Raw genomic sequence first — 27,993 nt, forward strand, 5'->3', positions numbered from 1 at the left:
TTCATCTTCTTGTTGGACTTCGTGTACGTGACAACTTGTGTAACACGTGTAGAAAAAAATTTCTATTTCAATCTACCCGATTCTGTATGGATACAATAATAAAAGTGAGCTCTCAAGCAAGTTTCAGGTAGAATTGTTAAAATTTTACACATTTTGATCTATCATTATCAATTTGAATTATTTTTCTAGCTCTTTTAGTTATTTTTTTATAAATTTTTGAAAATCCTTAAAATTCGTGCGTACCGGTGTGTAAAACTGCCTCTAGCTCTTCCGTCCGCAGTGAGTTAACAGGACTTCTCTTTTACCTTTATTAATGGTAAATGCAGAGCAATACTTAAATGTACCAACAAGGAAATAAACATGTCGTCAGATACACACCATTTAGGGTAAGTCAAGTTTAAAAATGAAAAATCCATGACAAGCATGACATTGTTATTGCATTGATATTGTTTGTTTGGTCATATCTTCAAATGTCAAAACATGTTGACATAGATAATGCTAACGGTTGCCATAAAACTGTCAAATATCGCGCCTAAGCAAACGGTGTAAAAAGTTTACAGTTATTGATATTATTGAGTCTATTGATTCTTATATAATATTTGATTATTTATTTCTGTAGAGGCCTTAGGTTCATTTCAAACGAAATCCAAGCAGTGCACAATGCAATATAAAAAAGCAATACCCCATATATCATAATATACACAGACTGCATAAGGAGTTAAATAATCAAGTATCAGTATTGATAGTATTATGAATTATTTGTGAATAAATAACTGGAAGTAAGATCTATATTTTAAACAATAGACATAATGAGAAATAACTGTTATTCTTATCATATGTGTGTGTGTAAAACACAATGTTCATGAAACTGATTTAAAACAGACTAGTAAATTTCTCATTTCTTATCTTTAGAGACATATAAATAACCACTTCACAACCTCTCGGCCTGTATCACTTACGTAACTATGAAAATATAAAATTTTGAAGCAAACAAATGTAACAAATAAGAAAACGAACAAAGTAATAGCTTTGTTTGATCTGCATATATCAGTTAATTAGGCTGCTTAATGAAGAAGCATAACCATCGTTTAAGGTTTTCCTTAACATCGCGAATAACATTCACAGTGACTCGTCAACATCTTGGTGTATAAATAAGCACACATCCACCAAAAAAACAACACTGGTATTTCATTCTCTGTACATAAACAGATGGGTGAGATTGTGCTTGCAAAGCGCAGTGTTCCTAACTTTATCTACAACACTGAGCTGTAGGAACAAACATTATTATCATGTCTATATGTTCTTAAGGAACATTGTTTTCTTGCTTTGGTTTTCATGTTGTTGACTACATTTGTCCTCGAACCTCGTGATTTAGGTCAAGGACGAATGTTGTTGTCCCCCCTCCCCACCCAACTGCTCCAACTTGTGATGAAAGGGCCTAAGCCTTTAAATGACTACATGGTATATTTATATTTAACCACAAACATATAACTGAGTCATTCTGTTTGAGAGTTGCACGAACCCACTGATGTGAATGATTTAATATTTACAGATTGTGTACGCTTGGGTTCGTATGCGTGCATGCTATGTTTTTATATGCGTGTATGCTTGTTTGTGTTTGTGTGTGTGTGTGCACGCGCAGAGATGACGCGATGTTAATTAATGCTTATAGATCGTCATGTTTATTTGTGTAGAATATATGTGAGCGTGTTAATTATTTAACGATTGAGCGAGTATGTTTTTATTACCTGTATAGTGAGGAACATGTTTTATTGGATGCAAGATTAATTGTAGAGGATTCATTCTGGTACTGCGTAATTGTTGATGCACTCACCACAAAGGCTCTTCTAGGTCGTATTTACAAATATTTTTCAAGCCTATCAGCTGCTTCTATTTATAAACATTTACTGGGATATTGTTCTTTCTATTGAGAATTTCGAGAATATCTTGAACATTCATTTTAAAAGGTAAGCAGCGAAAGGTATTGCACGTATTAGATAAAGTTGGAACTTTATATAGGCAGGTGTGTGACCATGCAATCTTTCTCAGAAAATTAAATAAGTTTTAACGCTATAGTCAACATTTACTGTAGTTTATACCAATTTGATATAATCAGGAAAACCTATTTTAAACATAATATAAATGTGTCTCTATTTACGCATATATATGTCCCGTGGAAATAATGCGTCTCTAATTAATATAAAACAAAGAAGAAGAATTACAGTCATCCCTTAATCATAATATTATGAGACTTTCTTCCCCATTCATCTGTATTTTTTTTTATTTCTGTGCTCTCTTTTCAAATGTAGTGAACTGTGAAACGTACTAGTGTGTTCACAATTGACACTACTGCAATCGCCATACCCGACATTGTAACAAAAAAGAAGACATGAGATACCCATGTTCATTCGCTTTGTATATGAATACTCATCAACATATGGTATATTTTATGTGTTATTCGGTCTGCTGGACCCGGTTGCATTGCTCGGGCGTAGCTAGTCCCCTGCTAGTCCCGACTAAACCCCCTTATACCCGACTAGCTAGTCTCCTCGCTTACGCCGGTTGCACTGCTCTGGACTAGGCTCGCGACTAGCCACGTCCGAACTAGTAACTACGGACTAAGGGTTTTACAAAAACCTTCACGGGCTTTCACCGCGAAACACCAGCGGAAACATTAAGTACAAACATTAATACTAATAGGATATATAATTCTTTTTACAGTGCTAAAGAGAGAGATAATGAGTTTCCATCTACCATTTTTCCAAATTTTATTCGATTGAAAGCATGCTTTGTTCTGAGTATAGACGATAATAGCAATGATGAGGTTAATGGAAGACACTTACAAAGTCATTTTCTGGGTTTTTCTCTAAATAGTATTCCTTTCATTAGTTTTTTTTTTGACATCTTACATAACGAAAAGCAAAATGACAACATGAAAGTTTGACTTTGTGCTTAACAACGTTTTCTGTTATTTAAAATCATTCGCTCACTAGTTCTCCGTTACATTTACTAAACACACAGATTTAAATGTAAACATTTTGCCAGGCATGCCAATTTAGAAAAAACTCGATATCTTACGATTTAATGACGAAGACAAAGAAAAAGAATCTGAGGACTACATAACAACTGTTCCAGCTTTCCCTATACTAAATAAATGTTTCACGATCTTTTGAACAAAATATATAAGGGCTTGGTCAATAAACAAAGATTGACTGATTACAAAGACAGGAAATAATACAATTTTTAATATCGAGTTTGATCCGCGAGTTTCGGGCGAAATCAGCTGTCGCTCATCCCTAAGTCGATCGGAACAAAAGCTGCAGGGAAACACGCGGGATGATAATATCAGACAGAACATGGGTCAGACAACCCTTGACATGTCAGTAAAATATTTCCTTGTGTATTTTAAACTTCACAAAATCCTTCAAAGACAAACATAATGAATAGTCTACTTTAGTCAAGCTTTCAGTATAAACACGATGTTTTTGCAAAATAATAAAAAGGACAAGCTTTCGATACAGATAATTAAACAATCTTCCATTATGTATAATAGTGAAATAATAAAAAATACAATTGGTTTAAAAACACAGTCACAAAATGTCATAATTAAAGTGTAATACTGTTTGATATATCTAGACAGTTCGATGCAGTTTTTCAAAATTATAGGTAACGAATACCTGCACTATTTCCGGTGAAAGAGCGATTATTGAATACTTAATAAATGTCGTACACATGTTGTACATTATTTTCTCTCTCGATGTCATCACCTCGCCTGTCGCTAAAATATGTGAAGAAATGAGGAAAACAATGAGTCTACTAAAACTACTACAATCTTATGATGGTATTAATATAGATAGACTAGCTAAAGTCTAGTATCCCTACGAGCACTGCATATCAGCGTGGCTATATTTATTAATCCACTAATCCGCTTTACTATAACAATATTTCCCATCTTGTTCGAGTCCGGATGTAGTATTATGTTATTCTTTCGTTTGATTCAAATTTTACCACTAAAAGGATGTTTACATCAGAAAATTAACTGCTAGAAATAATGAAATAGTTGAGCTACTAAAACTAGGTTTATTGCTCATAATAGACTATGTTATTCTTAGCGATTTTTTTGCTTTATTATAAGAGTATTGTTGATTTTATATCCTGTATGTGATCTCGGAAAATAAGGAAGATATTAGTTCTAACTTCCGGACACGAAACTGAGTGAATGTGAGAGTGGTGAAATGCACATAGCATTATTTGACCGTGTTTTGGGGTTTGAACCTGACAGCTGGCAATTAGCATAAAGCCTATTTTGAATGGTCTCTCCAGTTTTTCCCACAGCTTGCAGGTTCGTGTGTTGACTGTTGACTAAGGGGTCACGCTTTAAACTTTGGATGGAAAACTACAGTCGGCAGGACAAGGCCTCATAGCTGGTTAAAGAGAACAGAATTTCCTGGTGGATGCACTTCAGACAGTAAGATACTTAATTACCAAGGCAACCACTTCCTTCGACTCTGTTTCACAGAAACAATTACCAGTGTAGAGAATGGAAAGAAACAACGCAGTTTGCTGGATGATACTTTTATTAGTTTTTCAAGATAATAAGGCAAGCAGCATTATAAAGTGTGAGTGTTTAAATGTTTGTAATTCACTATGATAGTAAAATAATAAATTAAGCATTGACTCTCATTATGTTATCTTTAAAAATCGTTTAAATATTCAAACTTTTTGTATAAAAATCGTTTATTTTGTAGGTCGTTGTTCTTACTAAAAAGACAATACAACATTTCCAGTAACTTCTTTTCTAATATAAAGTTCAGTAAAAGGTTAATGTAGCACAAATGAACCCAGTGTCATTTCATTGTACACAGCTTATTTAAATGTTACGGAATAATAACACTAGTGCGAAATCGAAATATAGCAAATGATACATCATCATCATCATCATCATCATCATCATCATCATCATCATCATCATTATTATGATTCACAGGTGAACGTACAGACAACAATCTGACTTACTACGAAAACAGTGTGCATGCAGAAAATACTTACGCCGATTTCAGCCATCCACTGACCTCTGGAGACTCTGATTTTCGAATTGAAATAAAGTTGTGTGAAAATGGCACTCTGGCTGCTCAAGGCGTGTGTAAGTGCCGATGGATCTCTGGTCAAGGTCCTGTTTGTAAAAACTTAACTAATGATTCCATCTGCGGGGCCGACAACTCTACAATGCGCTTCTCTCTGCTCATTAAGAGCGAGTACAGTGATGTCCTGTGGATATTCTTTAAACAAAACGCAACTGCAGTTGTTCTGAAACACACCACTTTACATGTCACATGTAAGTTTACCTTTGCGATATTTTAATATATTACAATAAAAACATTTAAAATATTTATATTTGACCATAACTAATAATTTCTTCAAGTACTTTATTTAAAATCTGTTCTTCCAACAGACCCTTCAAAAATCACTGGAATGTATGTGAATGGCGAGGAAATAAATGATACACACCTTCTTGACGAGAACCGGGAGGTTAACGTCTCCTGTTTGTTTACCAGAGGAAGCCCTCCTCTCAACGTTTGTCTTGTAAGTGACACTGGACAGGAACAATCCATCTGCCGTGAAGAAGGTCCTCTAACTCTGTCCCTAGGTGTTTACAAATGTGATGACATGTGGCCAACCGTCAGGTGTGAGGCGCCGGGCTCTGAACTGAACAGATCTGTAGCTATTCTTTTTAAATGTGAGTTTTTTTAAATTAGTTTACATGTATGGATGACGTTGTAGATATAGTTCAGTTGTATACATTAACTATGATGTTTTCGCTGATGCGATGCTGTGATTTTAATCAGCGATGATAGTTTTACAAAAACAATGAATGTAAACAGATAAGGTAGACACAAACGTAATCGAAATTATTGTCCCTTTTCCAGGTCTTAGGATTTTCTCTGACACAATAAGTCAAGTTTTAGACCTGACAAAATTTATAGGTCTTACATTTCGACTGAAATCCTACACAAATAACAGTATTAAATGCACCATGGCGTTGGCGTCATTGCATCCTCAAAGTTTGGAATTATTCTGTGAACTAAGTGGAAAGGTCCCTGATTTCAACTTGACTCTGGGCTTTGGTGATAACAAATCACGGATTACAGAAGGTAACTGGACGTTGAAAGTCACAAATGAGCAAGGAAATGCAAGCATATCTTTTGTGCTTTGCAATACCACAGCTGAAGGTTAGTCTTGAATAACATTAATTTTACATATTTAAGAATGTATGGTTCCAATTTTAAGTTGCAATTGATATGTCTACTAAATCCAAAGATATTGTTATGCAATTTTTTAATGCAAGTTAGTATTTTTTTTTTAAATTTTGTTTCAGACAAATCGCAGGGAACAGGATATGTTTCCCCAGTCTCGCCAAACGCTCTTATAATCACTTGGTGTCTTCTATGTGTGGGCATCTTCATTGTATCTTTTTCATCTGTTTCAGTTATCTACATAATTAAACTGCGTAGACGTGGTGAGTTCTTAGCGATAACGTGTTGAAGATTATGCATGCGTATTATTATTTTTTATTTCAACAGAAACAAGCGATAAACTGTAAAATCGTATATTTTAAATGACCTCCAGGTAGATGGAAACAGTCACACCTATCTGTTTTTTATATTTTCCAGGACGACGTCGTAGGTATGTTGTTTACATTTTGTTTAATATATATATATATATTTAGTTAGATGTGCAGCCTACATGTAAAATACGTGTAAATATATCTTTAGCACATATGTTTGGTCAAAAGTGTTGTGTATTGATTGCGTTGTTTGTTAGTATGATTTTACCGCTAACATGAACTGTATTTTAAAAAAAAATTTAACCTATTTTTTTTTCTTTAAAGCTGTATACTGCTTTCATTGCACAGCATGATAAAGAAATAGCAGAGAAACAAAAGAAACTCGGCAATTGATAAGAAAAATTGGCGAAACATCTACTCTAATGACAGTCACGTAGGAACTAAACAAAGGTTTTACTTCACAAAATAATTACAAAAATCCAAACTTCTTTTCTTTTTATATTTATTATTAAAGTTTTAGATTTATCGATGACGATGATGATTGGTATTTCTTCTTTTCTTTAGACTGCATGTCACGGAAACTGAAGCAAATACAAACAACGGAGCAGAGGAGGACGTGGAATTTGATGCCACTTGTACGTTACTAAGAAACAGAGCTGTATTGTTACACATTATCATTTCATATAGTTAATGAATAAAAACAGAATTTCTTCTTTAATTCCTAAAGAGCACAGTTTCTTTAAAGGTGCTTAATAATTCTTTTTGCTTCTGTCCAAATGTTAAACAATGCCTACAGTTATTAAGGTATTTTTAAAAAAAATAGAAACCGCAGTTTCCCTCAAAGTTCACTGACATTTTAATTTTGGAAAACGTTTCATTGAACACATTATGGTAGTTTAGGTGCTGGTATAAAACGAACTTATCTCACTACAAGCTGTTGTGTCTATGAGAACAACTTGTTGTCATATGTTAGTCTTATGCATGCTTTCCATTAATAAAGAACGACATCTTTAAGGAGAAAAATGAAGAAAAATGTAATGCAAACCAACCAAAAGAGCCCCTCTATTATGGTTTTCAGTTAAGGTAGCAAATCCTTTCTGTCTAATATTCATTTGAATTTTTCTTCAGACAACGACACCAGGTACCATACCTTTGCTTGTTCTCTAGCTACATTCCAGGTAAAGATAACAACACTTCTCACTTTTATTCTATGCAATGTGACACAATAATGACACATTATCCTTATTTGAGTAAACATTGTAGGTAATCTTAAAACGGAAATTAATTGTCGTGACTTTTAAAAATTTTAATACCAATGAAATTTATTTTTTGCGTGATGCTTGAAACGTCTGTCCATACTATAATATTCCGATTTTTTAACATTAGAATTTAAATTATATATTGTCACTTATATCTTATGCTTATTTAAATGCACTTTTTATATTGCGCATTAAGAGAGTTTTCTTAAGGACTGAACTTTTCTAAATCAGGTTAAGATCGGTGCAGAGCATTAAAATCTGATAGCAAGTGATGTAGCTTATAAAATTTAAGCTGTGTTGGGTGTAGCCACACATATAAAATATATAAATATAGGAATAAACAGAGGGAAGAGTTTTTTGTGTTATTGTTCTTGTTCTTGTAATAGCACCGGATGTCTACTTCGGCCAGTACCAATGATCGTCTCGTTTACCTGGAGCTAGACTTCACAGAAAAAGCAACATCTGATGTGGTTATTGGTTCCAAAGCCGAGACACAGTATGCCGACATTAACTTTGCAGCGACCGTTACATCAAGTACGGAACGGTGATGGTGATCATCAATGGCGACGAAATTTGCTGTTTTCTATCGATACTGTGATTGCTTCCCTTTGCCAATATTTATTTTGAGCTGCTATTTGTTTTCTGTAAAGTCATGTTCTCGATTTATGACGGAGATACTTTTTTTAAAACAGTGCTTCGTAATTGTGTTGTTGAGTGTACACTGTTATTTTTTTCCGGAGCCTCACTTAAGTTTAATGTTTTGTGCTTTTAGCAAACACCTGGCTTGCTGTATGGCAGTGGGTAATATGTAAGTATATGCAATACAAGAGACTGTACAGTAAATTTTTGTTGTTGCCTTGTATGTAAAATAATGTCATCTATGTTTTATCTAAAAAGCAAGAATGTTTTGATTATAAATTAACTGATTTTGTTATGGGAAGATTGCCTCATATCAACTATTAAAAAAAGTTTGCTTCCTTTTGTCTCACAATTATTTAAAATTAATTATTAAGATTATTTCACATGTCTTCTTGGTTTTTATTATTAGTAGTTTATAACTGGTATTCTCGCCTGTGTTTTGTATACAGCGGTAAGTGTCCAAAATAAAGAAATGCAACTAAAATATAATATCCGGGACAGATGCAGTAGGTAAAAATTATGGAATCGTGTTATTGCTTACTATGATTTTACTTAAAAGGGGACCAGCTCTTAGAAACTGTAAATAAATAAAGATTTTAAAAGCCATTTTATTGTTATTTGTATTTGTTGTTTTTATTTTAAATGCAGAAGAACATGCATACATAATCCTATTAAAGCCTAAAACTGAAATTATTTAAGTTTTGGCCACCTTTTTTATAGAACACTGATTCACTTGCCCTCTCTCTATATATATACACACACACTGGCATCCGTTTTATCTTTCAAAACAGCTATTCAAATATCAGTAGGAGGAAGAATGCGGCTTAGATTGCAATAAATTTAATACTAACATTGTAAAGGTAGCAAAACAAACAATAGGAGTTAAATGCACTTTTAAAAAGCTGCCAAATATTGCAAAATATTTGTGCTCTTGCATAAGTCTGCCTTTTCCGAAACAGCTACAAGGAGTAGTTATTCACAAACTAACATGACACTGACGAATCAAGAACTTTTTTGTTATCATTTAGCTTACACATTTATTTCCCTTTTGTAATTTCATTTGAGTGAATTTTTATGTTGTGGTTTTATAAGTAAAGTTTATCTAACCTGTCATTTTTCGTGATGTTATTTTCACAATTAGAAGTCAGCAAAGAAAATAAAGGTTGCATTCTTTAGGGTTTGATACAGTAATTATGGTGAAACTTCTCTTCGCATATTGATGCAAATAAAACGTTTTAATTACAAAATGTTATCCGTGGTTGACATATTGTCGGTATAACAATATTTTGTGTGTGTGTGGGTGATAAATAAAAACTCAACAGTATTGTAAAGACAGATAATTGCAGATACACAATCCAAACTTTATTTTTTTGCTGATAAATCATAGTCTATTGCTATAGTTACGTCTCTTTAAAATCCTCATTGGGTCTGGGTCATACTCCATCAAGCCTAGGTCTCTATATTGTAAAGAACATAGACACAAAATTCTGTTCTCTTTTACTTGCTGCAAACATCTACCAAAATTCAGTGCACCGATGTCAAAAGAAAATAATCAGTAAGTTTTAAATATAAGAAATTAAAACATAAATACATTTAAACTAAATAATTTAAAAATCAATGATAATTAAAAATATTTGTTTTAATTTGCAAGTGCTAAAATAGGTGCAATGTCACGCACTTTTCGATTTCTGATGTTAAATTCAGATAAACTATTAGCAACTATTTCCTTCTTTTCGGAACGAACTTGTAGTTTTGTTGCAAATGATAAACAACTCTCTGTTTACTCCCATAGAACATTCATAGATCCCGATATCTTGGTATCAGCTTTTACGAAGCTCTTAAACCTCGAGGTGCAAACACCAGCTTGAAACAAAGCATCGCCTTGGCGAACGGTGCGACATACGCACACGCACACGCACACGCACGTGCACGCACGCGCACACACAAAAGAAAAGCCTTAACTTCCTAGGATCAGTACCATTCGTGATTATATCACCATTGATGTAACTTAAACTCTAATCTGTTGCCTTTGTGCTATCAAAGATGGACTATTGTAATTCTCTTTTAGCTCGCATTCCCAAGTATCTTCTTGACAGACTTCAAAGGATCCAGAATAGCGCTGCTCACCTCATCTGTACATCAGTAAATTAACTCGTTGAAGGCTCTCTTTATTATCATCGTCAACATGTGATCTGAAGAGCATTGTTTCCCTGGTTTGTTGACTGCATTTGAACCTCGTGATTTATGTCAAGGACGAAGGTTCATATCCCCCATCCCTTCGCGACCCCTTCTGCGCAGTTCGCAGTCGTAAGGCCTAGGCCTTTAGATGACTAGATAGTATGTTTATATTTTACCACAAAACGTGTCAGGCTGTGTGAGAGTTGCGCACATGAACAGATATAAATATTTTCTTATTCACGTATTGTGTGCGCTTGGGTTCATCTGTGTGCATGCGTGTTATGTTTGTGTGTGTTTTCATAGATGACGCGATGTGCGTTGATATTTATAAATAGACATGTTTATTAATGGGCTATTTAAGTGTTCGTTATTTGACAAGTATGCGGATGAATTTGTATATCTTTATTATCTGTGGAGTGTTGAGCATGTTTTAGTGGATCTAGTGTCATTTGAAGATAGTAATTTTGGACCTACCTAATTTCTGATGTTTTCTTTGCAGAGGGGCTTAAGCCCAAATGAGTAGATCGCCATACACTTCGACTGAGATATAGTTTTTACAGCTCGACTGAAGAACTCGAGGAAATCATTCATTGTAAAAGGTAAGCAGTGAAAGGCATTGAGCCATTTAGATAAAGTGGGAGTTGAATTTAGCAAAATTTGCGACTATGCAATCCTCCTTAGAGAAATTTCGAAGTTTTATTGCATTAGTCAACACCTTCTGTAGCGTGCACCAGTTTGATATCATTGGGGGAAAGTTATTTAAGGCATAATATATATATATGTTTTTATTTATTTCACTTTGAACGGGTCGTTGAACCATTAAATGAGCAGTTCAGATAAGTTCTTCATATGTACATGAAATAATATGTGCCCCAATGGAAATAAGACAAGATATTTGAATTAACAAGCAGGAGTGAAAACACAGAGCCATCCCTGAATCAAATTATGTTAATTTCTTCCCCTAGCATAAAGGGCGTTATGGTTTGAAATGTATTTACCTCAGACATTGTGTTGACGACTGACTGTAACGCATCCTACGCTAAGCAAATGTAACCACGCTAACTGTAATGTGAAGTGCAATGGTTGGTCTGGAGACTTATTATAGAGGCTTTACATTTTTCACAGTATTGCTCAAGTACCTTCTTGATATCAAATTCATCTTCAGCAAATATGAAACCTGTCCTTTATTTGATTCTGCTGTCACAACTTGTCCCAAAAGGTGCGTGTGCCTCCCGTTAAACTGTGGTTAACAGAAAGTGCTCCCTACATTAATTAAAAGGCACTCTTGAGCTTTAATCATTTAAATTTCTTTTTTTTTTTTTTGGTATCTGTAATGTATTAGAATTGAAGGAATACAGATTTTCTGTAAATAAATTTGTAACTCATGGTACTTTATCTTCTTATTCCGAGGAAGTTGGAGTACCTTTTGTTTTGATTATGCTTTAATAAACCGTCTCAGACGTTAAGTTTGCTTAGACTGTACTTTTTAAGTGCATGACTTCCTAATTTTTTTTAATTTTTTGTAATGAAATTCTTTGAAATATCTTAATCGATGGTTATCATACTTTTTACTCAAAATTACCTTGTACTGCCTTAATTTGTTTGGGTCAAGAATCCCATGGTTAAAGCTGTTTACATGTGTTGCTGCAGGCACGACAGAAGCAGGATGTTCAGCAGATGGTGAGACGCTGTTTTGCAAATTTTCACAAGACCTCAACTCAACACAAAGTGATTTTGTAGTCAGCTTTTATCCAGACGATGGCGGTGAAGGTTAACTGATTTTTAAATGATTGTATAATTCATGTGTTCATGTATAACAGTTTTTGTAAATTTTTGTAGTCATTATTGTTTCAAGTTGTATTCACTTAACGTTGATTTCTGTTTTCTCTTTTAATTTTTAGCTATTTGGAACGTCAAATCTTTACCAATAGCAAATAATAACAACATAATGAAATTATTTTTTTTCCTGTATGTATATTATTGTTAGTAGTGACAGTTCTTAAAGAGATATGAGGAAAACGTTACCTTTGACGGAAAGAATTCCACATATGCTGTGTTTATAGTGATAAAAATTTAAGGAACAGATGTACCTACAAATCAAACTAATGAGTCTTCCTCTTTGGTGGAATTTTTTTCTTTTTGATGATTTATATATTTTTACTTTGATTTTTTATTTCATTTTGAAATCTAGTGTTTATAACTTTAAGCACTTACAGTTCAAATTACTAATTTTTGCTATTGGTCTCTTTTTTCAAAAGCAGGATTTTTTTTCAGGTTATTGTTAATGAATTGGTGTAAGTGCACATCTACCTCGTTATCTGGTTTATGCCATGATTAATCCAAAAATTTGAGCATAAATGAAGGGACATATATAGATATACACATTATTTTATTATTAAGAATAGATTTGCATAAAGCAAGTGTTAGATGGTTAAACGTTTTTACATCAAATTGTTTCGGTCTCATGAAATAGGAAATTTAAAATCTTCTCTCACATAACTTTTATCAAGAATTTTGCTTTAAAGAAGAGTAATCTATTTAGTTAAATAATCTTTCTTGTTTATTTAGGAAAAAGTCATGTCAACTTATGTCAGGCTGTTGTATTATCTATTTCTTGGGTATTCAGGTTTTTTGTTAAACTCTTAACGACATGAACTGTTCCAGCTTGCTTTCTTTCAAAGTTATGATTATCAGAAACTACAAATGACCCGTGAGTGTTACAGAAGTTTGTAAACACTATTGATCAGATTTGGGTTTTATCTGTACTCTCTACAGTCTACATAATGAATTCTAAAATATTAAAACTGCTTTATTAGTCAATTCTAATGCAAATTTAATGTAACTGATTAGGTCACGTCCTTGGCGAAAAAAGATTAAAAAATGTTTGTGCTCTAGATTTTCTGTGGAAATGAACGGAGTCGTTTGTTTTAACGAACATATCTTGGAAGTGCTTAAACATCAGCTTATTCTTCTACATTTTCTGTAAGGGTAAGTAAATATTTTATCAATATCGTTTACATTTGACCAGATATCAATTGAAAGAATCATACTTTATCAATAGCGAAAAGACATTACGATCTGATGTCTAGTTTAAAAAAATTCCATATGTGCTCAGTTTTTCTTTTTTTCTCTATTGCGCTAATGAAACCCTATAATGTTAAAACTATTTTTAAAATTGTGTAATCTCTATAAGATGCTTAGTCTATTTCATGGATTTAATATTTGTGTTAATTGTTCTTTCTCTTTAACAGCTACTTTGTGGAATTTTCTTTAAAAAATAAAATGTGGCTTTACAAATTTGTGTATTATGTGTTTGTTTGGAGCGATCTCTAACCGGACAGCGAGGTACTGTGCACATTTTTCTGTGTCCTAATACTTAATTTCGTTGCTTAGTTTGGAACTACAATGCTATTAAATAACACTGTATTTAAAACACATAACTAATACTAATAAGCTGTGTCAATTGATCTAAACAGAGCCACTGCTGGACTGTGCATGGATCAAGTCAGATATTCATTGTATCAATCAGAAGGGAGTAGCTCCCCAAACACCGGTGTCAAACACCGTTGCCATCACAATACCCACGACTTTTCTAAACGGAAATGGAAGTTACAAGTGTGTACCTGAAGGTTTTACACACAACAGCATTAATGAGTGTCGATTTCGAGGTAAATATGAGTTTGTTTTTTTTTATATAATATTCAGTTTCCACTATTTCCACGATTTAATCTATTTTTGTACCATTTACTGGAAAAGGCCTCTGTTTTGCTTTTCAGCCAGAACTAATGGGGTCGTTGGGTAGATTAGATAAACAAAGCTTTCGAAAGACCTTGTTACAGAGACATTACACAGGCAGCGGTAAGCAGGTTTTTCTTTTAGTCATTCCTTTATGTTTTCCAGAATTTTTTACCACTGTCTGTATCATTTTAAGGAGGTCAAGAACAGCTTACATCGACTGTCGAGCCAGATTACATGACCAAACCAAACAAGCTTGAGTCGTTTAACTGTCGCTAGTCTTGGTGACCCACCAATGTTGTGGTCTGTTGCAATCCTATTGTTATGTTGTAATATCATTTCATCACCAAAGTACGATAAAGTATAGTATAGTCTACTGCAGTTTTTTAATCTACTCTCCGTGTATACGTGAAACAAAGCATGTCTATCTGTCCAAATTAATAAATCTTAAGAGGTAAAACTCATTCAGTTATATTGGTTTTTAAATGCATCTGTTCTTTACAGCTGTCTGTACTACTGATAAAAGATTCGGTATCCTGTACTTTAGGAAACCCCTCAAACATATGCTATTCTCATATGCATATAAAACTTTCATTTTAAAACAAAACACTACTGTTTCTTTTAGACAATGTCCGCTTTTTTACTATTTCATTTCAACTTTTAAGAGGAGCATAAGTGCTAAGATCTATGCTTTATTTATCTTGAGGAAAGATTTATAACTTTCAAGTTTAAAAGGGTTTTTAAATGCAGAAGACAAAAATACATGAGATCTTAAATCGTTCAAATTATTTTAAAAAACGTATCTTGTAGTGGTGTGGTGGCTTGTGTGCCTTGTCGATCCACAGAGCGATGTCGGCGGGAGCCATGTGCTCCTGGCAGGTGTAACCAACCCCAACAAGTCTGTCAAGGGAGAGACCAGACTCGGCACCTGCAACAAAACCTCTTTAAACTATTACTAAATGGCCTTATTATTTTGTAAAAATATAATTTCATTGGTTTCAGGTCAAAATCATGTCAAAGGGAGAATGGAAAGCCTGAACAATGAAGAAAACAATTTTAATGGTAGGTTTTTCTTCTGATTACAAATACACTTTCTAAAGGAATAATGATATGTTTCACGTATTTCAATATTGTATACATTTAAAAATGGTATATAAATGCGCTTATGAATCTGCAAGTGCAGTTCATGATACTGTGAACATTAAAATGTGACGGCAAATTTTCCGAATACCCTAGTGTGTGTGTTTATAATTATAGATAGAAAAACTTACAACTCAATGAGTGGATTAATTATTTTTACACTCAAAATTAAAAGAAGTGTAGCTGTAAGGCGAACACAAATTCTGAAAGTGAGAGGCTCGTTAATAAGTTGCTTTCTCGTAGAGCTGAGAAATGATTACAAAATTTTACAAAAGAATTTTGCATGAGAAAAATGTCTTAACATTAGCTTTTACAGCTTTTTTGTGAAAGCCTCAAATCTTTAAAATCAATATTCAGAAATCACTTTTAAATTACGTTAAAAAAGAGTACTAATAGTTTATAATATTTGGTGGGTTGATTTAGTATAATAAGTACAGACAATTTTATCCACTATTGTGTTACGTTTTTATCACCTAACCAAAGGATTTCGATGAACTGTAGTTTTATCTATACAATTTAAAAAAAAGCTTAACTCCCTTTGATGAACTGTTTCATATATTAACAGTACATGTGGTTCATTCACTGTTGCCGCATTGGTGACTTGCTACTGGTTGTGTATACAAGCCTCTTAAATGGAATTGCAGGTTAACAAAAGAACATTTAACAAAAGAATTATTTACAAACAAAAAGCTTGCATTTATTGTTGTTCCAAGGATCACCCTTGACTGACTCTGCAGTGCTTGTGTGGCATCTCTCTTTTGTAATGGCTTCGGTGTCTTCAGCGACTTCTGCATTTCTTTTGTGAAGAAAGGTTTAGTTGATGCTGCTTCGTTACTTAACTCTGAAAGTGTTCTTTTATAGCAAAGTTATGAAACATTTTGCATTATTTGAATTTAATAACAACTTTTTATTTCATTTCCTGGAAGTGTATGAGAGATATGACAGCAATAATTTTTAATTTCTAAATATTAAATAAAATAGTAAATGTAAGATATAAGAGAATAGAGATTTGGTCGCTTTTTTAAATCAAAGCATTATTATGTAAATATATTAAGAAATGTAAATACGATTCATAAATGTATACAATACCCAAATGTTTAGGTTTATTTTATGAAACCATCTAACTAAGAGGCACCAGTGAAGTTTTGTCCCCCTTACTTGACCTTGCAGAAAAATCCTGCCCGGTCGTGTGACACCATTTCAACGCCAATAAACTCTTCTGGGAAAATATTTTAGAATAAATTAGAATTTTCACATTTTGATCACAGTAAAAACTATTGTCATTTACAGAAAATTTATTTGAATTTCAGTTGAATTGGATATTTTTTTCTTGCAGATAAACAGTAACAGATGTTTTGGTTAACAGCAGAATCCATGTATTGCAAACTGCTTCGTGAGAAAGTAGGAGTCGGCTTTGAAGAAAGTTTCGCAAGGCATCGGTAATGTTAAGTTGTCACATCCGCAAAATTCACGAGAGTCAGAAATGTTTAAATTTTTTTTCCAAGTGTGCCACTCATAAGGATATTACTCTACGAAAGTCCAACTTTTAGAACCTAAGCGATTCTAACTTTATGGACTTAAATGTATATATGTGAAATAATATTTGTCGAGTTAAGCCGATTTTTTTACCACTGACATAGAAAGTGGAAAAATATGCAAAAGATAACTATGTAAATTAAAAAGAAAATAAATAATAGGTCTACTTTTCTTAAAACTCAGAGAACGGCTTAGACACACACAAGTTAGCCTACCTATGGAAAGATTTGAATTCACGCCCTCATTCAAATTTGCATAAAATGTCTTGCATTTATTTATTAGTCTATTATTCATTAGAAAACAACCAATGTTCAAAATTATTATTTATTTATCTTTTTAACTTTTCATTACAGATTTTTTTTCTTTTTGTTTAGTATGCATTTTGTTTTTGAACAATAAAGTTTAAAAAGCGATAAGCTGTTTAATTTTTTCTGAGATGTGTTTGTTAAGTACCGATGTTGCATTTATTTACAAAAATAGCTTGTCTAGACCGAGATATGCATGTGTAAGTGTTTACTTGGTAATGAATTTGTATTTTGTCTTGTATGACAAAACCGTGTTACCCGCTGTTTGCGAGATGGACTAAGTACATCTGCCGAAGAGATTCGCTAATTTCAAGGCTAACTTTCTAAACTATTTCCTTTTAAACTGGTAGCAGTGTATTTCTCTACAGCATAGACTTTTTCAATTATTTTTTTTCGAAATGCATAAAATGCATATCTTCATATTTATTTTAACTTTCTACTTCTTGCACACACATAGCTATTCACTGTCAGTTATTTGTTATTAATATATTGAGTCTAGCGATTGTTGTTGTAAAGCTACAGAGGGACAATAAATAGTTGAAACCTTTTTTCCAAAGGTTTTTGCGAGAGGAAATGCTTTACGATAGGAAAAGTTCACTGGCGTCGCTATATGGGGCACGTGAGAAATCATCCGACGCTGTGACTAGAAGATATGTGTAGTAATCAAGAGGAAAAGGAAAGACAGTGATTTTCCTGTTTGTTTGGTTTTTTTTAGAGTAGTCTTCCTTCGAGGAATTTTTTGTTCCCTTTAAATAGCCTTACACTACCAACAGTGAAATGTCAACAGGAAAATTTGAATTTGTACTTCTATTATTTAAATCATGCGCTCACTATTTTTGAGTCCTATTTTCCACCCAGATGTAAATGTAAACGTCGCTGCCAGCCATTAGAATTTTCCAGAAAAACTCGATATCTTACGACTTATAACGGGAGCAAAGAAAAAGAATCTTAATACCATATAGTTGTTGTCACTATCTCGTAACTAAACAAATATTTAACGATCTTTGGAATGGTAATACATATGAAACCTTGGTCAAGGTCAAAGACTCACCAGTCAAACAGACAGGAAATAATAAAATATCCGATATCAAATTTGATCCCTGAACACCTTGCAAACGCAGCTGTTGCTCATCAAGTCGACAAGAAAAAATGCTGCTGGGGAACAGGCGTGATTTTGAGTGGGAAAACCCTCGACATGTCAAGTAAAATTCTTCCTTTGTTACTGAAAGCTTCAGAAAATCCTTTAAAGAAAAAGATAATGCATTGCTCTTAGCTCCTCAAGCCTTCATTAATATAAATTATTTAAATAATTAATAAAAACTTACGCTTGGTTTATGCAAATAACTTGTTTGTTAGTGCAAATTTTATTAGTTTCTTATTAGAATGTTATCGATTTTTATATGCTGTGTGTGATCACGTAAAATAAGTAGGGTATGGAACTTTTATGCTTGTAATGTATTATATGTATTATAATCACGAACACAAGCACATAAATAATATAAGTACTCAAAATCAACAGTACATATGCTAAAAGCATACACGCAACTTTCACGTATCGTACATTTGTTGTGATCATGTCAGGTCCAAAGGGGAAGGAAGGCCAGTCCCATCTCGATGGCCAGTTTTACTATTTGCGGGTTGTTTTATTTTACACTATCTTTAAATCAGTTTTCTGTTTTAGGGTAAGTGTCTTTATCCTGTTTTTCCCTGTTTCCTTTGTTTGATTAGCCGTCACCTGCCTCTGGCTGAGCAAGTGACTGATGCTTGCAGGGAACCCTTGACAGTGGAAGTGTTTCTTGACCTCTGTTGACACCGTACAAGTTTGGTGTGTAGTGGGGGCTTATCGGTGTTAAAGTTCTGAGAAGGGGAAAGCTACGTGATTCATGTCCTGTTCGGCCAGCTCAAGAACATGGGAAAAGTCATTTTCCTTGTTCTCGGTTTTCGAGAACGAAAACAAAGAGGTCAACAGTCATACAAATGAACTCGAGCGACTCATGTTAACTTCAGTGAGGCAGGCCGTAGAGCATGTGCATTAATTACACATTTCTAGTAAAAGGAGCTGTCCTATTAGACGCAGCTAGCACTATCGACAATTAGACCACAGGTGACAATAATGATTTGTAACAGCTCTTTGTCACTTTGAGCGTTTCGCTGGTGTGTATAAAGGAAATAACAGGCTGTGTGGATCGGCTCTCCTTAATATTGCTACGCTTATATTTTGTTGTCGATCGTCGATTTGGATAGAAATTGTGGACCTTCATGTTTACATGGGCTTCTGCTGCATTTTCTTTCTCTTCTGGTTTGCAACAGAACTGTGTAAGCGGCTAAGACAACAATGACTACGTAAAATAAAGCCCCTTCCTCTGCTTGTAACCGCGAGTCCCACAGCTGTGCGATGTGTTGTCGTAACCACAGTAGTGTCTGAGGTTGTAGTTTTGTGCGAAAATGAATACATAAGGGAGAAAACGCCGGAACCTTTAGGAATTGTTCCACTATTGATTGCTTCCCTTTAACACATGAATAAAAGTCATCCGATCTGGTATTTCATTATGTTTGAAAGTAGGCGAAGGTTTAGGCGACACGCACCATGTCGAAGTCGGTTGCCAGTTGCTCAATTCAACATGGATTTGTACTCAAAGAACTGAGAATAAGAAGAAAACAGTAAGTAGTATTTAAATTCTAATGTATATTCTAATAACATTCATGCTTGTTTGGTATTTTATGTGTGTAGATATTATATATTTTTTTTATTAATATCTAAGTTGTGACCTACTTCCTGCGATCGCGGGAACTCGCTCGAATGGTTGATTTAAGTAGAGCGCGAAAGACACGATAATCGACAAGAACTAAAGCCGTCTGGGTCTGCCTTAGCACAGGTAGGTAACAGCAACAAAATTACTAAGCGTTAGTGGACGCATTCATTCATTTGCTTCTTGTAATTCTTCTGTCCACAAGCTTGATCAGATATGCTTGCAATAAATTTAAAAAAAATTACCAGCAGATAAAACAATGTACATCGGCCTGTTTCTTTGTCTTAGAGTGCATCCGCGATTTATCAAGTCCTCTTCTTTGTGATACAAACCAAGATAGGTAGCATATCAGCCTACGCTCTGGACAAAGCAGCTATGTTCTAACATGTTTGATTGACTTCTTGCTTGGACGTGCCTTTTTTTCAGGAAAGCCTAAAGAAATGTTCTTTGTTCAGAGGAAAAATGTCACTGCATTAGGTCTTAAACATTTCGTAAAATTTTTTTTTTCCATATCGACGAGGTTACCATTGCACGCATTACATGCTGAGAGAGTTCTTACATGGATTTTAATTTATGGTTGCAGGCTTTGGTAATTGAAGCGACCGAGTTGTAATTCATCATTTTCTAATATGATATATGTTTTCATTTTACTCATGCTGCCACAGCTAGTCTCAAGCGGTAGCTGTGCACTTAGTATTCACTTTATTTACCACCAGAAGTAAACTCATTCAAAAGCGTTTTCACAATTATTTAGACATTAAATATTGCAGAGAGTAATGTATAAGTTATTGCAATATTAGTTTAACGATATTTAACATAAATATAAATTAAAAAAATTAATATAAAAAAATACTAAAAGGGATACGTATTAGAGAAGTGGCTGATGTAATTTTTACTTTAAAGGTTTAGAACCTCAGAAACAGCTCACTAAGTGTTAGTTTATATATATATATTTGTAATAGTACTAAAGTGTGTGAATCCTGTTGTCAGTTCTGATTGCATCAAAATGTGTTAGTGGTAGCAGTTAATCGTCTAATCACGTGTATGTATGATGCACATACTTCTATTCCAGGTGAGGCAGAAATTGGTTGCAACGCAACTGTTGAAGGACACTTGATGTGTACGTTTCCAGAAAATGTTAACATTACAGAAACAGACTTCGGGGTATACTTTTATCCTGTTCATGGTGGTGAAGGTAACTCATGAAACAGCATTTATTATGCCTTTCTTTTGCTTGAAAATTGAAATGCTTGATTCATCAAACCATAGTGGAGGTAACAACAAAAGTCTAATTAAGCATTTTCTTCACTTCTAAATGTCTAAGAGTAGGCACCTGACATCCATATCCTTCGTTCCCGGTTTTTACTATCATATGGCAAACACTATCATGCATGGAGATTTTAAAATATTAAAATTTTTTTAAATGTGTATGTTTAGCTATGGCAACAGGGCTCCACATATATAATGTTGTTGTAATGATTACTGCCAAAAAAGATAGAGCTTATAGGTTTTATCTTAAAATAGTATTAAAAGCCGTCTGAAAAAGGCTTTTAATATGAATGGCTTTCTTTCTTAGATTTCCACGAACGTGATTATAAATTAGGAGCACAAAATAGTGTGTTCTGAAAAAAAACCTACAAGAAATTTGACAAACAAATTATTTGTAAATCCTTTTTGCTTTGGCAGTTTGAAATCCGGAAAGTTGTATTTAACTAGGTATAGAAGGATAAGGAAAGTCTGCTGTTTAGGCGGCATTCTGAAGGGAAAAAAATCAAATAATAGATAGCATCAATAAACATAAATGACACATAGTTAATTGTTTTTGAAACAAAGAATTTAAAAAAATTAACAGGTTACAAACTAATAGATGTTAAGCTGCAGTTGAACGAAATGACGAAAGTATTTTGTATGTCCCCGACATGGCCTGAGATAAAAGTACTGTCAAGAACAGCCTGTGCTAAACAAATGTATACCACCTCGCCCAAACATGTTTGTTTGTTCAGAACCACTTCGTGTGTGTCTCGTTTCTGCCCCGCCCGTATCCCAACTATATGCTTGCGATGTCATGGTTACTGGTGACTAAAATATGGAATTACTCCAACTGAGGTTTTTTGCCATCCACCGGTATACATTTTTGAATCATTGATTAAAAAATACAGCATTCAAAAAAAAAACAAAAAAAAAAAACAAAAACAACCCATGTTTGTTCTACAGAAGACAAAACATCCGTGCGTTGGCTTCCTGTTTGTTATTTGCTCGCCCATAACATATGACTGGTTTTTGCTTGATCATGTTTCTTTTTTAATTTTTTTTTCTTCGTGCACACACTAGGTTAAAATAAAAACATCTTTTGAAGATTGCTCTGTAGCCGTGACGGATATCTCGTGAGGAATGTCATTCTTTTCCTCATCCCTTTAAAGCTGTGAGATGACCTTCCATTAACGGATTCTCTTACGCACAAAAATCACAACTTACACTTTGCGATCACTTTTTTAATTACTAAATACTGCATCACAGAGCATTTCAAAGTTTTGTTCTTACATATTAGTGTTGCCATCATCTTTTTAGCTTTATTTAACTTTAAATTACCACAAAGCTTAACGCACATGTATATAATAGATAACAATGTAGAAAATTAAGATGTATTTTTTTATGGTATAGATTTTTTATAGAAAGTATAAAAACTGCTTGAAAACATGATTAAAGAATGATTACATGTGCTAAATTCGCACAGAACCTCTTTTGGACTGTGGATGGGTCAATGCGCAGCTTCACTGCATCAAACAGGAGGGAGTTGAGAGTAAAAGCCCAGTAAACCACACTGCTGTGATCATCATACCCACAAGGATTTTGGAGGAAAATGGAAAGTACAGATGTGTTAGTGACGGCCACAGGCATAACACCATTAAGCCATGTCAGCTTTCTAGGAAGCAAGGTATAATAGCTTGTGGGTTAATACAACCTTGCCATTCCCTTTTGAACCTTTACTTTCACAAACATCTTCAACTGTATGCATACTAAAGCAACACTGTATTAATCAATGCATTAGTACAAAAAAAAGCAAATAAATACTTGAAAAATATATGGCAGCACGCTAGACAACTTTGCTTTTCATCTACCACACAAATATATAAATATATAGCTAAAGAAAGCACAGAAATGTACACACATAATGTTGGTAAATTATATACAAGAAAATACTAAATACACTAAAATGGAAAATATTTAAAGCACACAAAACGATGAGTGAATGAATGATATTATATTTTACTTTAATAGAATAAAAAGAAAAAAATGAAAATACATAATATAAGTAATAGAAAATATAATTTGCATAAGCTTATTAAAATAATGACAAAAGTAATCCAGATTTAATCCAGATATATGTCTGTAAATGAGAAAGTAAACTTTTTCCTAGTTTCCTCTTTTAAATAAAATGTCAGCTTTTTATTTGTATTCCAATAGTTTTTTTAAAAGTTGTCTTAAAATGGTTACTTAAAAATCCCTAATATATGATTGGGTTTGACAGAACGAATATAAATCAAATGCAGTGACACTAATAAAATTCTGTCTACATGTAAATGAAGAAGACAAGGACATAAAAGTAATCGTGCATATGTGCATCTACATTATTTAGTAAGCTCAGCCAAAACAAATCGTGGTGAAACTACTTTGAATCCCCAAAATGTGCAATATTTGTATCTAATCATTAATACTAACTTCAGAGACACATGTGTTTTAATCCATATTCTGCTAAGGCAGCGGTTCTCAACCTTTTACATGTGGCGACCCCCCTGACGAACACCGGTACGTCCGCGACCCCCCTTAGCCGGCTAGGTCGGTGGAAGAGCGGGGGGGGGGGCGCTTAGCTAACCTAGAACGCCGCGTCGAGAAATCAATGCAATTCAACAACGGAGAGAGCAAAGTTCGTATCTGCAAGAAGTATAACTGTTAATGAAATTTACTAAAGCTAATAAATATTATTTTATTGGACACTCACTTTGATTAATGAGAAGGTTGAGCCTGCTTGCTGTTGCAAAAGAAGCGAACCTGGGTGCGATGTTCGTACCCACTGCTATTCGCAGCTCAGCCTCTGCGTCCACACGATTTCTGTATTTCGACTTCAGTGCTGCCAATGCTGAAAATCCTTGCTCACACATATATGAAGTTGAAAATGGCAGCAGAACTTTCATTGCTTTCTCAGAAAGGAGAGGGTATTCACCGTTGACGCCTAATCCAGAATGTTGGCACTGGTGTTGTGGAAGACCATTTTCAGGATCTGGTCACTCGAAAGGTCGATGAGCTGCTCTTCTTCTTGCGTGGACAACCCGCTTGTGCTAGGATCAGCCAGAAATGGATTACGAAATCCAATTCGTATTTAGTCACATCAATTTCAGCGAAATAATGCTGAAACCTTTCTTGCAGTCCGTTTAGATGGGCAATAATCACATTCTTCACCTGATCAAGATTCAAGTTGTCAGCCTTGCACTTACACAAGCACGGAAAACATATCAAAAATATTTTCTTGGCGTATCTTTTGCGTCCACAACGAAATTTTCGGACGAAGCATTCATCTTGTCAGTTGTTTGTAATATGGTGGTGTCCTTCCCTTGCATAGAAGTATTCACAACGTTCAGCTTCTCAAATATGTCAGATAAATATGCCATTAGCAGCAGCCATCGGTCGTTCTTAAGCAGGTCAGCCTTGTTGAAAGAGTTCTCCTTCAGAAACACCCACAATTCTTCCCGCATTCAAAGACTCTTGCGAGAGCTTTTCCACGCGACAACCACCTTGATTCGCAGTAATAGAGCAAGGTGTCATAGTCGGCTCCCATGTCTTGACATATAAGAGAAAACATTCGAGATCTGCAGAACTGTTCTTTACAAAGTTCACCATTTTTATGACATCTGTTAGCACTGTGTTCACTCAACACTCAAATCTTTGGAAGCTAGAACTTCACAGTGGATCATGCAGTGAGTCCAAACACATCTGGAGCAACCTTTTTAATAAGAGATTGCAACCCTTGTTTCTTTCCAGCCATTGCAGGGGCGCCATCTGTGCACAAGCCGACGCAGGAACTCCAGGAAATGCCTTGGTCCTTAAGGAAGTCATCGACAATCCCAAAAAAATCTTGGGCTGTTGCTCTGCGTTCAATTTTCTTGCAAAATAAAAAGTCTTCCAGAAGAGTATTTTCCCACACGTAACGAATGTAAGCAATCAAATGTGAGTCACCTGCAGTGTCAGTAGCTTCATCTAACTGCAAAGCAAAATTTTGGCTTTTTGTACGACTGATCAACTGATCAGACACGTCTTCAGATATCTCAGTTATTCTTCGGCGAACTGTGTCATTTGACAAAGGAATGGCTTGCAGTTGCGTAGCAGCATCTTCTCCTATCATGGTCCGTACAATGTCCATTGCTGCAGGCAGTATTAATGACTCTCCGATCGTATGTGCTTTTTTGTTTTGAGCAATGCGATAGGAAACTTGATACGAAGCCATCAAAGCTTTCTTAGGAATTGATGTATGTGAGACAAATGTTTTTTTGGCTCTTTTGTATTCTTGCAATTTTCTTTCAAAAATTCGAGAGGTTTGCAAGCTAATTCCGCATGCTGAGTTTCCAAATGGCGCCGTAGTTTGTTTGGCTTCATACTCTCTGGAGCTAATATTGCGAGGCAAACAACACACTGTGGCCGTTCTTTACCATCAACAATAATGTTTGTAAAACCAGTTTTCAAGTATTCATTGTCATACCTTCTTACTTTCGTAGCAGGCCTTTCTGGTTTTTCATCGGCTCCAGCACCCAAAACTTGCACATCGCTCGTTTCTTCACTTTTTCTTTTCAAAAAACCACCGCAATCAGTTCCTTTTCGCAGCACAAATTTATCCATGGCTATCTTCTTCAGGACAAACACGTGTACTTGCATCCAAATTTTGATTAAAACTGCGGTCTTTATCCAGTCGCAGCGCATTGTCTGGTCATGGCCTTCTGTCAGGGACCTAGAGTACTAGGACTGAGCACGTGCGAATGAAAGGGTTGTGAATGATGGACGTTTCCTGAATGCGTGCCTTTTAGATGTTTAAAACAAAGAGAGGGTGTGACTGGAGAGGGAGAGGGTAGTCAGCGATGAGAAATTGGGGAAGAGAGAGGGCAAAAGGTGAGAGGAGGGAGATTGGAGACTTAATTGTTTAGAGGGGGATTGTGTTTTGAGTTTTGGAAGTGAGAAGTCACTGCATTGCCGAGACAGTGTACTTGAATAGGAAGAAGAGATTTGGAGTTTGAGCCCCCGCACCACTCGGTTACACAATGTAAACTAATTTCACTAATACCAGTATAAGAAACTTTTTTTTAAAAAATGACCACCTTCGCGACCCCCTTGTAGGCACGTCGCGACCCCCACAGGTTGAGAACCGCTGTGCTAAGGCAACTTGATTCAAACTAAATTTTAAGCTTTGAGATATTAATTTAATCGGCCACAACATTAACAAATTTTCTTTTACAGTATTCCTCCAGTATTCCTTAATTACATCGTTTTTTTGTATTTGCTAGATTTGCTTGCTTAAATTGTTACTTTTCACGTTGTAATCTTATGCAAGTGATTTTTTAAACATAATTATCCATGTCATAGTAATTTTATTTAAGATCAGGTTAAATATAATTATTTGAAAACATGTATCCACTTTCTTTGTTTCAAGTTCGATTTAATGCTGCAAGGATGCTGTCTGATCTCTCCAATGTAATGAATTGTGTGTACTTGGTGACTATTTTACTGTTTTGTTAAAGAAAGGTAAGATATTGCTTTGTTTCTAAGATATAAAGTTTTTCAGATTTTTTAAACTACACAAAATCAAAACGATTAATATATTATTCTACAGGGATATACATTAGTGTACACATAACTTTCTGGATATTTTCTGCACAGTGTTTAATTATAAAGCTATGTGACTACATGTTGCAAGTCAAAACCTGTTCTGTCCTTTTGAGTTTCCAATATGTACAAAATCATTTAAAAAGGCTTTGTGACTTTGTAAGATTTGGTCAAAACAAAGATAAATGTCTTTAAGCTTTTTTTCTGGAATGCAAATCCTCTGTTTGTCTATGTCTTGAAAATTGTGCTTTGTTTGCAGTTCCTTTACAAATACCTCACAACACTGAAATGAATTGTCCACACATGCAGTATATCATCTACATCGAGTGCATTTTGTGTGAGAGGATAAAGAGCAGACCTAAGTTTAGAAGCGTCACATGTTCCATTTATATTAAGGTGACGGATCAGCGGACTGCTTGAAATAATGCATTTATGAGACAAGTCTCAAGTCATCCCGCATCAAGGAAATTTTGCACCAAATTTGACTAAATAGACATTAAGAAGTAAAGATGGGTGCAAATCAACTAAAGGCAGCATTTTGAATAAGCATTTTATGATCTTAACATTTACACAATCAAAAAAGCTTTATATATATATCACCATATATTCTCCGTCCACTCATACATTTTCCGTACAGAATTGTCTTTGTGCAAAAAGCAAATGATTTTATGAAACAAGAAGAGAATGAGAAAAAAATCATTGAACGAAATATAAAAAGAAAAACTGTAAGGAAGCAAACAAAGAAGACGAAAGAGGGCCCTTGATAGTCACTTACATTTAATGGTCATTGTAAAATTTCCACAAAATGTAACACTCATCCAATTCATTAATGCATAACAGTATTTGTTCAACCGATATATTTTTTATAATTTTTAAAACACAAGTAAGAAAAATTTACAAACTAAAGCATAAGCCTTTCTCATTTTTGCAATAAAACACGAAAGGCAATGTTGTTTGGTGATCTTTCAGTGTGAAATGAACTACATACTGTGAAATGTGAGTCTGATTTGTATTTAAAT

The 27,993-nt window shown here is 34.4% G+C and overlaps 2 protein-coding genes across 12 annotated transcripts; both read left to right on the forward strand.

The window, feature by feature from the left end:
* Nucleotides 1-108: 108 nt before the first annotated feature.
* Nucleotides 109-27,922, forward strand: LOC112568036. Of its 8 annotated transcripts, XR_003099963.1 has the most exons (12): nt 10,917-11,240; nt 11,767-11,860; nt 12,292-12,411; nt 13,537-13,629; nt 14,118-14,309; nt 15,379-15,438; nt 16,230-16,327; nt 16,853-20,785; nt 21,180-21,302; nt 22,842-23,042; nt 26,802-26,893; nt 27,234-27,922. XR_003099963.1 is itself a non-coding variant. In XM_025245035.1 (7 exons), the coding sequence occupies exons 2-6, from the start codon at nt 11,812-11,814 to the stop codon at nt 16,319-16,321; spliced, it is 513 nt and encodes a 170-aa protein (XP_025100820.1). In that variant the 5' UTR covers nt 10,945-11,239; nt 11,765-11,811; the 3' UTR covers nt 16,322-16,327; nt 16,853-17,465. The 8 variants fall into 8 exon arrangements, 1 of the variants encoding a protein (XP_025100820.1); XR_003099966.1 differs by lacking the exon at nt 11,767-11,860 and adding an exon at nt 109-127 and having other exon boundaries at nt 11,141-11,240; nt 12,292-13,629; XR_003099967.1 differs by lacking the exon at nt 11,767-11,860 and having other exon boundaries at nt 10,912-11,240.
* Nucleotides 148-10,168, forward strand: LOC112568032. 4 transcript variants are annotated; one of them, XM_025245028.1, is made up of 10 exons: nt 148-386; nt 4,324-4,619; nt 4,988-5,335; nt 5,453-5,737; nt 5,928-6,230; nt 6,377-6,517; nt 6,672-6,684; nt 7,130-7,200; nt 7,694-7,743; nt 8,211-10,168. In XM_025245028.1, exons 2-10 carry the CDS (start codon nt 4,541-4,543, stop codon nt 8,370-8,372), a joined length of 1,452 nt encoding a protein of 483 aa, XP_025100813.1. In that variant the 5' UTR covers nt 148-386; nt 4,324-4,540; the 3' UTR covers nt 8,373-10,168. The 4 variants fall into 4 exon arrangements, with proteins under 4 accessions (XP_025100813.1, XP_025100814.1, XP_025100812.1 ...); XM_025245027.1 differs by lacking the exon at nt 148-386 and having other exon boundaries at nt 3,111-4,619; XM_025245030.1 differs by lacking the exon at nt 148-386 and having other exon boundaries at nt 3,113-4,468; nt 8,211-10,167.
* Nucleotides 27,923-27,993: the final 71 nt, after the last annotated feature.

This window comes from Pomacea canaliculata, linkage group LG7 (assembly GCF_003073045.1).
Source record: "Pomacea canaliculata isolate SZHN2017 linkage group LG7, ASM307304v1, whole genome shotgun sequence".
Classification (NCBI taxonomy): Eukaryota; Metazoa; Mollusca; class Gastropoda; order Architaenioglossa; family Ampullariidae; genus Pomacea; species Pomacea canaliculata.

Coding starts and splice junctions, on each gene's coding strand:
- LOC112568032 (XM_025245028.1), top strand. CDS start 4,541: ATGGAAAGAAACAACGCAGTTTGCTGGATGATACTTTTATTAGTTTTT. Junction 7,201..7,693: donor CGTGGAATTTGATGCCACTT/GTACGTTACTAA, acceptor ATTTTTCTTCAG/ACAACGACACCAGGTACCAT. Junction 7,744..8,210: donor GTTCTCTAGCTACATTCCAG/GTAAAGATAACA, acceptor TTCTTGTAATAG/CACCGGATGTCTACTTCGGC.
- LOC112568036 (XM_025245035.1), top strand. CDS start 11,812: ATGAAACCTGTCCTTTATTTGATTCTGCTGTCACAACTTGTCCCAAAA. Junction 11,861..12,291: donor GTCACAACTTGTCCCAAAAG/GTGCGTGTGCCT, acceptor GTGTTGCTGCAG/GCACGACAGAAGCAGGATGT. Junction 15,439..16,229: donor TGAAGAAAACAATTTTAATG/GTAGGTTTTTCT, acceptor TGTTGTTCCAAG/GATCACCCTTGACTGACTCT.